Source organism: Lactuca virosa, chromosome 8 (genome assembly GCF_052849685.1).
Source record: "Lactuca virosa cultivar CGN04683 chromosome 8, Lactuca_virosa_CGN04683_v6, whole genome shotgun sequence".
NCBI classification, from domain to species: Eukaryota; Viridiplantae; Streptophyta; class Magnoliopsida; order Asterales; family Asteraceae; genus Lactuca; species Lactuca virosa.
This window is the reverse complement of record NC_136433.1, coordinates 186,660,691-186,672,521: the sequence shown is the minus strand read 5'-3', so window position 1 is coordinate 186,672,521 and position 11,831 is coordinate 186,660,691. Positions and strand designations below refer to the sequence as shown.

At 42.9% G+C, this 11,831-nt stretch overlaps 2 protein-coding genes and 1 non-coding gene across 3 annotated transcripts in view; 2 read left to right on the top strand and 1 right to left on the bottom strand.

The window, feature by feature from the left end:
• Positions 1–7,694: 7,694 nt before the first annotated feature.
• On the bottom strand, positions 7,695–7,801 carry LOC145135099 (small nucleolar RNA R71). Its single transcript, XR_013719578.1, has one exon. It is a non-coding gene; the product is annotated as a small nucleolar RNA R71 (small nucleolar RNA).
• Positions 7,802–8,693: 892 nt separating this feature from the next.
• Positions 8,694–9,425, top strand: LOC145131129 (uncharacterized). Its single transcript, XM_079065860.1, has one exon. The coding sequence runs from the start codon at positions 8,694–8,696 to the stop codon at positions 9,423–9,425; it is 732 nt and encodes a 243-aa protein (XP_078921986.1).
• Positions 9,426–9,434: 9 nt separating this feature from the next.
• LOC145131128 (uncharacterized) overlaps positions 9,435–11,831 on the top strand; it is a 6,089-nt gene continuing 3,692 nt past the window's right edge. The window contains exons 1-2 of the mRNA XM_079065859.1: positions 9,435–9,575; positions 9,902–10,543. Coding sequence (XP_078921985.1) covers positions 9,435–9,575; positions 9,902–10,543 — 783 coding nt within the window. The remainder of the gene's footprint in view (positions 9,576–9,901; positions 10,544–11,831) is intronic.

Sequence of the window (11,831 nt, the reverse complement as noted above, 5' to 3'; positions counted from 1 at the left end):
TGCTACGTTGAGCATTACATACGACCGTCAGGGCCGGACAGAGGCACCTGTGGCGAAGAGCAGGGCTTTTCAGGTGACAGCAGAGGAGGCACGTGCAGCTCCCGACGTGGTGATGGGTATGTATCTTCTCCTTATCTCTTTATTTATGATGATTATTGTTGATGTTTATATGTTTTATTATAGGATCGTTCCTTGTGAACGACATATCTGCTGTGGTATTGTTTGATTCGGGAGCTTCCCGATCTTTTGTGTCACTTGTACTCAGCAAGCGATTCGTAGGAGCTCCAGGGGAGCTGGATTATCCATTAGATGTAGGGATAGCAGATGATAGGACCGTTCTGGTCGTAAGGGTTCAGCGAGGATGTACACTGCAGTTGTTCGATGAGCAGTTTTCTATGGATCTAGTCCCTATTCCCCTGAGAGGGAATAAGGTTATAGTTGGTATGGACTGGTTAAGCCCCAATTAGGAAGTGATCGACTGCAAGCAGCACCTAGTGAGAGTTCGGACTCCTAATGGGGGAGGGTTAGTGATTCAGGGCGAGAGGTCGTAGGGTGGACCAACCCTATGTTCAACAGCGAGAGCGAGACGCTACCCGGACGTATTCCCGGAGGATTTGCCTGGGATACCTCCGGAGAGGCAAGTTGAGTTCAGGATTGACCTAGTCCCTGGTACGACTCCGATAGCCAAGGCACCATATCGGTTGGCTCCTCCCGAGATGCGGGAGTTGTCTATGCAGCTGTAAGAGCTGCTAGACAAGGGATTTATCAGGCCGAGTAGTTTGTCATGGGGAGACCTGATCCTGTTTGTGAAGAAAAAGGATGGGTCGCATCGGATGTGCATAGACTACCGGGAGCTGAATAAGGTAACTGTGAAAAACCGTCATCCCTTCTCGAGGATTGATGATTTATTTGACTAGCTACAGGGTACATCTTGGTTCTCCAAGATTAATCTCCGATCGGGTTATCACCAGATGCGAGTCAGAGACGAGCATGTGTAGAAAACAACTTTTAGGACTCGCTATGGTCACTATAAGTTTGCGGTGATGCCGTTTGGGCTCACCAATGCTCCAGCCGTGTTCATGGACCTCATGAACCGCGCGTGCAGACCGATGATGGATCCGTCTATGATAGTCTTCATTCATGAAATCTTGGTTTACTCCAAGACTCAGGAGCAGCATGAGGAGGACCTGAGGGAGGTGCTGGAGACTCTGAGGAGGGAGAGACTTTTCGCGAAGTTCTCCAAGTGTGAGTTCTGGTTGCGCGAGGTGTAATTTCTGGGGCACCTTGTCAACCAGAAGGGTATTCTCGTCGATCTGGCCAAGATAGAGGCCGTGATGCGGTGGGAGGTTCTGAGGTCTCAAACTGAGATTCAGAGTTTTCTTGGTCTAGCCGGTTATTACCGGAGATTCATCCAGGATTTCTCCAAGATCGTTGTTCCTTTGACCCGACTGACCAAGAAGTCGGTGATATTCTGTTGGGGGCCTGAGCAGCAGGCAGCCTTCGAGACTCTCAGACAGCGGTTATGCGAGGCACCAATTCTTACTTTTCCAGAGGGCGTCGACGATTTCGTGGTTTACTGTGACGCTTCGATCATAGGCATGGGTGCGGTGTTGATGCAGCAGGGTCACGTGATAGCTTACGCTTCGAGGCAGTTGAAGCCTCACGAGGCGAATTACCCGATGCATGATTTAGATCTGGGGGCTGTAGTTTTTTCCCTCAATATTTTGCGGCATTACCTCTATGGGGTTCGTTGTACCATTTACACGGACCACAAGAGTTTGAGGTACCTCATGGATCAGCCGAATCTGAACATGTGACAACGTCGGTGGTTAGATGTTGTGAAGGATTACGACTGTGAGATCCTTTACCACCCAGGCAAGGCCAATATGGTGGCTGATGCCCTTAGCCGCAAGGCAGTGGTGGCTCCGATTCAAGACATATGTCTGAGGATAACAGTGGTTACCCCGTTGCTAGTGCAGATCCGGGAGGCATAGGTCGAGGGCCTGAAGGAGGAGCTCCGGAAGTGTGAGCGGATCGTAGGCCAGGTGGCCTCATTTGACTATGACAGCCATGGGTTGTTGACCCTGCATCGAAGGGTCTGGGTTCCTTACTATGGTGGGGTACACCAGGTTCTGATGGATGAGGCTCACAAGTCGAGGTTCTCTATCCATCCTGGGGCGATGAATATGTATCGGGATATTCACCCTGATTATTGGTGGCCCTGCATGAAGCGGGTCATAGCATGGTACGTGGAGCGGTGCTTGACCTGCAGGAAGATCAAGACCGAGCACCAACGACCTCACGACAAGATGCAGTCGCTAGAGATTCCTGTGTGGAAATGGGAAGATATTACTATGGATTTCATCATGAAGCTTCCCAGAACCGCACATTGAGTGGATTCGATATGGGTCATCGTGGATTGGTTGACCAAGAGTACTCATTTCATCCAAATCCAGGAGAGTATATTGGTTGAGAAGCTAGTCGAGATCTATGTTCGATAGGTAGTGGCACGCCATGGAGTGCCAGTCTCGGTTGTATCGGAGAAAGACGTATGTTTACTTCCAGATTTTAGAAGCGGTTTCACGAAGAGATGGGTACTCGTCTCCACTTCAGCACCACTTTCCACCCTCATACGGATGGGCAGAGCGAGAGGACGATTCAGACTCTCAAGGACATGTTGCGCGGATGTGTTTTAGATTTCGGTGGCAGTTGGGATACGTATCTTCCATTAGCGGAATTTTCATATAACAACAGTTACCACGCCAGCATAGAGCGGCCTCCCTTTGAGATGCCATACGGGAGGAAGTGTAGGACCCCCAATCTATTGGGGCGAGGTCAGTCAGAGAGTCATGGGGAGTACTGAAGTAGTACTCAAGACTACTGAGAGGATCCAACAGGTTTGGAGCAGGCTCCAGACTGCTCAAAGTCAGCAGAAAAGCTATGCCGACAAGCGTCGTTCCGACTTGGAGTTTCAGGTGGGCGACATGGTTCACCTGAAGGTATCACCTTGGAAAGGTAAGAGGGGCAAGCTGGGCCCCAGGTACATCGGTCCTTTCAGGGTTATAGCTTGGGTGGGCAAGGTGGCGTATCGATTGGATCTTCCAGCAGAGCTCAGCCATATCCACAACACTTTTCATGTTTCCCAGTTGAGGAAGTTCTTAGTGGATGATTCAGCGGTTGTGCCTTTAGAGGATATTCAGGTTGACAACAACCTAAACTACATTGAGAGGCCTGTGGCGATTCTAGATCGCAAGACGAAAACCTTAAGGAACAAGGTTGTTCAGCTGGTAAAGGTGCAGTGGCAGCACTGCAAGGGCTCATAGTGGACATGGGAGCCTGATGGGGGGGGGGGATGAGGGATCATTAGCTAGAGTTGTTTCCCGACGCAGCAGGATTCGGGGACGAAGTCTAAGACAAGTGGGGGGAAATTGTAACGCCTGGTTCCTGGTACAAATTTCATTATATTTTATTCACTTTTATAGAGCAACTCGACGAGTTGGGAGCCCCAAACTCGTCGAGTGGGAACCAGATTTGACGCAGGCATTTAAGTCACCTACTCGACGAGTTGAGAGCTTCGACTCGACGAGTAGGGCTGCAAGAGTGAAACCCTAATTTTGGAGTTTTGCACCCTATTTAAGCATCCTAATCCCCACTTTCTGGCCTCATTTCCAGCGTCCAAGTCCCAAACCCTAGTTTTAGAAACCCTAACGCATTTGTGAGCTTGTGAGCCATTTTGAGAGAACCTTATGTGTTTTGAAGCTTGTGAAGAATAGGAGATCTTGAGGAGTCAAGGAGAAGATAGTAGATCCAGAGACTTCCTTTCATCCTCATCATTTTCTAGTAATCAAATCTCTAACTTGCTTAGTAGTTTCTTAGATCTCCTTAGTTTCACGTTATTGGGTTTTTGGTCCAAGAAGCTTGATTATTGGGATATAGATGTCCCAAGTGAGTTTCCCTTTATTTGGGATTATAGAGGGCCCTCATGGCATAAAGGTGCAAATTTATGACCATGGAAGCCCCATGCAAGCCATAGGGTGTCTTTTTGGCCTTTTAAGCTCCAAAAGGCCATGCATGTAGAGAAAAGTGGACGATTTAAGTGTTCAACTAGTGTTTAGGGTCTAGACATATGTTTTTAAGCTTTAGTTTGGAGTATGGATGGCTTGTGGACCAAGATCTAGGTCCTAAGGAGTTAGGGTTTGAGCTAAACCCATTAAGTAAAGGTATTAACGGGTAAAGTTGGAAACTTTACCCTTAAAAGGCTATTTTCAATGTATATGAGAAGTATGAAGCTTAGAACTGAAGAGTTCGGGCTTAATCTATTAAGATGGCCTAAACAGACTGAGGAACTCGACGAGTCCAAAGAGGGACTCGACGAGTTGAGTCGATTTGTCCTGATTCTTTGCAAGCTAGAACTCAGCGAGTCTGCGAAAGGACTCGACGATTTGGCTCGTGTTTTGACGACTATGAGTAACAAGGGAACTCGGCGAGTCAGGGGGATGACTCGACGAGTTGAGTCAACTCAGATTGTTGACTTCGACTTTGACTGGGACATTGACTTTGAACAAGGTTGACCCGTGAAGGGGTCTTGACATAAGGAATGGTATCTAAGGGGTTGTTTTATATAGGGAGTGAGTAGATCCGGTTGCAGGAGCAGAGACATTCAACTACTTCACTCGACATTTGAGGTGAGTTTTTCCTCCAGTAGGAACGGGTCTAAGGCACCAATGTCGGCCTGTTCATGTATGATAGCGTATGTCAGACTTCGGTCCGATGCCGGAGTTAGCCCGATCTAGTTTATATGTTTTCGGACTTCGGTCCGATGCCGGGGAAAGCCCAAGGAATGTTTATATGCATGATGTCTTCATGATTCTTGCATCTGTTTGTTTATATGTTCCGCGCTTCGGTCCGATGTCGGAGCAAGCCCGAGGAATCTTTAGCTTATATGTTATGTTTATATGTTCCGGGCTTCGGTCTAATGTCGGGGAAATCCCGAGGAATGTTCATATGTTTATGTTATGTGTTTATGTTATATGCTTTGTTGATATGTTTATATGTATACTGGACTTCGGTCCGATGCCGGGCGGGGCCCGATGCCGGACTTTGGTCCAATGCCGGGTGGGTCCCGATGTAGCGGGCAAGGCCCAATGTATGCTATTATGTGATTTTGTGTATGGTATGTGGTAGTTTGGGGAGACTCACTAAGCTTCGTGCTTATAGTTTTCAGCTTTGGTTTCAGGTACATCCGGTAGCAAGGGGAAAAGCTCGGGATGACTGCATATCACACACCGTTTATGTTTAGCCTGGGATATTTTACTCTGATTTATTAGACATGTGATTGATATGGATACACTGTTTTGACATTTGAGATATTATGGTTGATATGTGTATATTTAGTCATATATATCATATAATATATTAATACTTTTTGGCTATCTTCTCTTAATTATTGAACAAAAGGTACTTAATTATGCTAAAATTTTATTTTCATCCTAAAAGACATTCTCGAGTGAAAAAGGAAGCGGGACTAGCGATCAGAAGTTCGGAAATTAAAGTTTGAATAAATAGAGCTTAAAACGTGGAGAACTCGGCGAGTTGGCCATCAACTCGACAAGTTGATTGGAACATTCGCGAAGAATCAAAGTCTTGCCGTACACGGGTTTTAAGTGATGGACTAGACGAGTCGGTCAAAAGGACTCGACTAGTTCCCCCTCTTTTCAGAAACCTATATAAAGGACATTATTGCCCGATACCATAAGCTTTTTTGGATCTTTTTGGCGACTTATTGGTGATTAGAAGTATTCTCGGAGCTCTGGATTTCGAGAATTCAACCTAGAGATCAATTTGGAAGAGATCAAAGGCAACAAACACATACTCTTCTCTTAATCTTTTGCCCAAACTATGTTTCTATCATTAGATTTCATTTTTGAGATGTTAGTTGTTGTAGATATGAGCTAAAAACTCATTACTTCTATTTAGGTTAGATGAAGTTAGGAATATGGTTTGATTTTATGAATTGGATTAATTTGATTTGGTGAATTGTCTTGCTAAGCTTGTTAAAGACCCTTATGTGTTGATAATAATTTCTTTTCTGTTAATAATCAAGTTGTTTAGATTGCTTGAATATCGTCTTAATTACATGAATCATATAACTTTGTGAACACAATATTGTATGCCTAGTATTAGTGAGCATGAACCTAGGATTAACTAGAAAATAAGTACATTAATGTGTAAGCATGTATGATGAACAACCATACATGAGTTAATTGAATTGCTAGATTTAATTAGCTAATATTACGAGTATAACTTGATCTGAATCAAAATACTAGGTAACTTATTAGTTTAACCAATTGGCTACAGTTTGAATTAATTTGTTTACTAAGGATTAGTAATAGTGAACATGATTCTAATCACATTAATCGGTAGCCAATGATAAATTAATCCATTGCACTTGCCATGAAATCAACCATAGGAATAAGTGAGTCGAACCTGAACAAAAGTCTCTTTTATTATTGAATTTAGTTACTTTCTATTTGCTTTAGTTGTTAATTGTCTTTATTTAAGTGTTAGTTAACTGCTTAAGTTTCTAGTCTTGCAAGACTAGAGAAAACCCTTCTTTTGATTACTTGTTTTTATTTAAGATAATTCTAGTAGTTAGTTTAATTGTTACCATTCCCTATGTTTGATACCTTACTTGATTGAGCTATATTACTAATCAATAGGTACACTGTCTTTCGTGTGTTTAATTTGTGTTTAAAATAGTAGGATTAAAACTAGTGCATTTCACACACATTAAGTTTTTGGCGTCGTTTCCGGGGAACGGATCTAATTGCTAGTATTATCGATCCTTTGTGTGGAATTTATTTCATATAAAGTTACTAGTTTTTGTATTTTAGAATTAGAATTTTAGTTTTTTTAGTTTTAGCGTTGAACTCGTCGAGTCCAGTCGACTGAACTCGACGAGTCCATCGCGTTTTTCAGTTTCGTTTTTACTTCGTTTTTTTCTTTTTAAGCGTGTTTTTCTGTTTTATTTCAGGGAGTTTATGACCCGTGGATCAAACGCACCTTTGATCCCACCACTTGAAAACCCGGAATCAGCTCTTAAGAAGAACAAGGACAAAACCATAGGAGAATCTGCAACCCCAAAGAAGTCACCATTTAAGAATCTCAAGTCGGTTTTTAGCAAGAAAAAGGGAAAGCAAGTGGGAGAATCCAACACATCACTGAAGGACGAATACCCTAATAAGGAGGACACCAAGTACGAGATAGAATTTGAAGAAGAAAGTGAGCAAGAGAGTGAACCCGACAACACCATGGGAGACATTGCTGACATACCCATGAGTGAATGGAAAAGAAGAATGCGTGAGGATACCGGCCCATGACTTGTGCAACCCACAATTCCAGCCACTGCCAACTTTGAGCTGAAAGGTCACATACTCGCCCAACTCAAGGACCTCCCATTCTACGGGAAATATCACTAAGACACGTACAAGCATATCGACAAGGTCAACGACATAGCCGACTACTTCAACATTCCTAATGTGCCTCGCGAGACTATTTTGCTTCGTATGCTACTGGTCACATTTAAGGGAGCCATGAAGGATTGGCTAAAATCACTCCCTCCAGGTTCCATCACCACGTGGGCTAAAATGCGTGAAGAATTTTTTGATCAATTTTACCCTCCCTCAAAAATAGCAAAATTGAAGAAAGTCATTGCAAACTTTGAGCAACAAGTAGGCGAGTCAATTTATGAGGCGTGGGAAAGGTACAAGGGCTTGTTGAGGAATTGTCCCCACAATGATCTTAACATTCAGCAAGAAGTCTCCATCTTCTATGATGGAGTGAACGTGACAACTAGGCAGGTCCTTGACTCCCAAGGACCACTCACGAAGAAACCACCCGCGGTTATTAAGGAGCTAATTGAAGAATTCTCTAAACACTCTAGAGAATATCATAACCCAAGAAATGACTCGACTCGAGGGGCGGTGAACTCAGTTTCCGATGATATGGCGGCAGTGATGGCTAAACTAGAGAGCATGGACCGAAGAATGACAAAGATGGATCAATCAATCCATGTCATTCGGGTAGGATGTGAAAATTGTAGCGGGCCTCTCCTTACTAAAGATTGTGATCTTGACGAGCATGGGAACCGGAAAATGCAAGTGTGTTACTCTAGTGGCGATAGATATGATGAGGATTGGCGAAAACCGAAAAAGGAGTGGCTACCATACGATGAATACAAGAAGGCAAAGGAGGAGAAATATAGGATGAAGATAAGAGGTTTTTATCAAAAGGAGGAACCGGTGCAAGAGAAAAAAATGGATCTTGAAGATATGCTAAAACAATTTGTAGCCGCATCCGAGAAAAGACACAACGACACCGATGTGGTGATACGTGAACAACAAACATTGATGAGAAATCAGCAAGACTCCATCCTTAACATTGAAAAACAATTAGGCAAACTTGCACCACAAATCAACGAAAGAGCGTCGGGTGCACTTCCAAGTAATACCGAGAAAAATACGAGAGGCGCCCCAATCAACATAGTGACAACTAGGAGTGGAAAGATACTCACCCCTCTTGCCCCAATCTAGAATGAAGATCCTAAGTAGGTGCAAGAGGAACAGGAAGAAAACCCAAATTCGCAAAAACTCGACTCAACTCGTCAAGTCGAAGAGAAGGACTCGACGAGTCCGATGTCTGAACAAAAAAATTACCTTCCTTTAAAACCGTATCAACCTCCATTTCCATTTCCAGGCCGAGCTAGACAAGAGAAGCAAAATGAAGACTATCCAAAGTTCATGGAGCACATCAAAGCCCTTCAAATTAACATTCCCTTCATCGACGCAGTTGCACAAATGCCTAAGTATGCCAAGTTCTTAAAGGAATTACTCACAAATAGAAAGAAGACGGATGAGGTATCCAAGGTGGTTCTCAATGAAAATTGTTCAGCCGCAATGTTGAACAAATTGCCAAAGAAGATGGGTGACCCAGGGATGTTAACTTTGCCATGCCAATTCGGGAATTTAGCTACTAGTTATGTATTAGATGATTCGGGGGAGAGTGTTAACCTTATGCCATACTCATTGTTCAAGAAGTTGAATCTTCCGGAGCCGAGACCAATTCGTATGGCAATTCATCTAGCAAATAAGACGGTGACATTTCCAAGGGGGATATGCGACGACTTATTGGTGAAAGTTGATAAATTCGTATTTCCCGTGGATTTCATAGTGCTAGATATGGAAGAAGACTATAGAGTGCCAATTAATATTGGACGACCTTTCCTAAACACCACAAGTGCCATAGTGGACATAAGAGAGTCCAAACTTACCCTTCGGGTAGGGGAAGAATCAGTTACTTTTGGAGTTGATCGAACCATGAAACACGCTAAGTATAGTGACGACACGGCCTTCTCGGTCGACATTTAGGACGAATTAATGGAAGAATGGAGAGAAGATAAGTCAAGAAAATCACCCATGGCCTTTGAAAATGACTTTGATGCTGAAAGAGACCTGAATGAGATAGAAAGACTGCTTGAAGAATCTGAATACGAAGAACTAATCAGAAGTGCTGAAAAGGCGACTCGACGAGTTGAAGACACTAACTCGACGAGTCCATGTGAAGAATCGCGATCAGATGGGAAAATTGGCCTGAACTCGACGAGTTCCCTCTTTGGACTCGACGTGTTCAGTGTACAAAACACTAAATTAGAGCTGAAAACTCTCCCTGCACATTTTGAATACGCATTTCTTGAAGAAGGTTAACAAAAACCTGTTATTATCGCTTCCGACCTTACCCAAACCGAAAAAGACAAATTAGTGAAAATTTTAAGAAAAGGAAAAATTCCATCGCGTGGAAAATTACCGATATAAAAGGAATAAGTCCTTCTTATTTTTCTCATAAGATAAATCTTGAAGAAGGTGCAAAGTCGGTAGTGCAACATCAAAGGCGTCTAAACCCGAACATGCAAGAGGTGGTCAAGAAAGATGTTGTCAAGCTCGTAGATGTCGTGATTATATATTCAATTTCCAATAGTCCATGGGTTAGTCCCGTCCAAGTAGTTCCAAAGAAAGGAGGGATGACGGTCTTAGCAAACGAGAAGAACGAGCTCATACCTACACGAACGATAACCGGCTGGCGGGTGTGTGTCGATTACCGAAAGCAAAACGATGCCACTTGCAAAGACCACTTCCCTTTTCCTTTTATTGATCAAATGCTTGAGAGATTATCAGGCCATAGCTATTATTGTTTCTTAGATGGGATTTCAGGGTATTTCCAAATTCCTATTGACCCAATTGATCAAGAGAACACTACTTTCACTTTCCCAAGTGGAATATTTGCATATCGACGCATGCCTTTTGGGTTATGCAATGCGCCAACGACTTTTCAAAGATACATGACGGCGATATTCCACGATATGGTGGAGAAATTTATGGAGGTCTTTATGGATGACGTCTCTGTTTTTGGCTCTTCTTTCAATGATTGTCTTACTAACCTTGACTTGATGCTTTCTAGGTGTGAAATGACCAATTTAGTCCTTAACTGGGTATAATGTCATTTCATGGTGAAGGAGGGCATTGTATTAGGCCATAAAGTGTCCAATGCGGGGATTGAGGTGGATCGGGTGAAAAATGATACTATTGCTAAATTACCCCCACCAACTAATGTGAAGGGCGTTAGGAGTTTTTTGGGTCATGCGGGTTTTTACCGCCGTTTTATTAAAGATTTTTCTAAAATAACTAGACCTTTAACTCAATTACTTTTGAAAGATGCACCTTTTAATTTTTCTAAAGAATGTTTAGCTTCTTTTGAAAATTTCAAAACAAAAATTAACTAATGCCCCGATCATTATCGCCCCGAACTGGAACTTACCATTTGAGATAATGTGCGATGCAAGCGACTTTGCCTTAGGAGTTGTACTTGGCCAAAGGGTTGACAAGCACTTTCAACCCATTTACTATGCAATCAAGACCCTAAATCTGACCCAAGAAGACTACACCATAACTGAAAAAGAATTATTAGTCGTGGTGTATGCCTATGAAAAATTTCGTCCCTACTTAATTTCGTCCAAAACTACTGTTTTTACTGACCACTCTGCTATTAAGTATTTGTTTGCTAAGCAGGATACAAAGCCAAGGTTGATCCGATAGGTGCTGCTACTTCAAGAATTTGACATCGAGATCAAGGACAAGAAGGGGATGGAAAATGTAGTTGCTGACCATCTTTCTAGATTAGAAAATCCAATAAGGGACGAGATGGAGTACAAGGGCATTGAAGATAGCTTCGCGGAACAGTATTTGATGGTGATAATGAGGGAAGAACCATGGTATGCCGATATTGCAAACTTTCTGGCAGGAGATTTTCTTCCAAAAGGGCTCACTCACCAGCAGAAAAAGAAGCTCTTTTCAGAAATCAAATATTATTTCTGGGATGAGCCTTATCTTTTTAGGAGTTATGCGGATGGGATCATAAGAAGATGCGTTTTTGGCAAGGAAATCTGAGACATACTAGAGCATTGCCACAATGGACAGGCAGGAGGACATTATTGGGTACAATTCACTACTAAGAAAGTGTTTAATGCAAGGTGTCACACCCCCAAACCGGAATGGCGGAAACGTTCGGGGGCGGAGGATGTCATGCTCAGTATCACAAAAAATGTAGAATAGTAAAACAAGCAACAACAACCTTTGCATTAATATTAAAGCATTTACATGGTATTCGATTCACAAAATATTGACTTTAAAAGTAATTAACAAAACAAAGATATGAAGCTACTATGCTCCATCTTCTGAATCCCGGTGCATGTATCTATTTACTAGTTTCCTGAGAATACA

Coding starts and splice junctions, on each gene's coding strand:
- LOC145131129 (XM_079065860.1), top strand. CDS start 8,694: ATGTCTGAACAAAAAAATTACCTTCCTTTAAAACCGTATCAACCTCCA.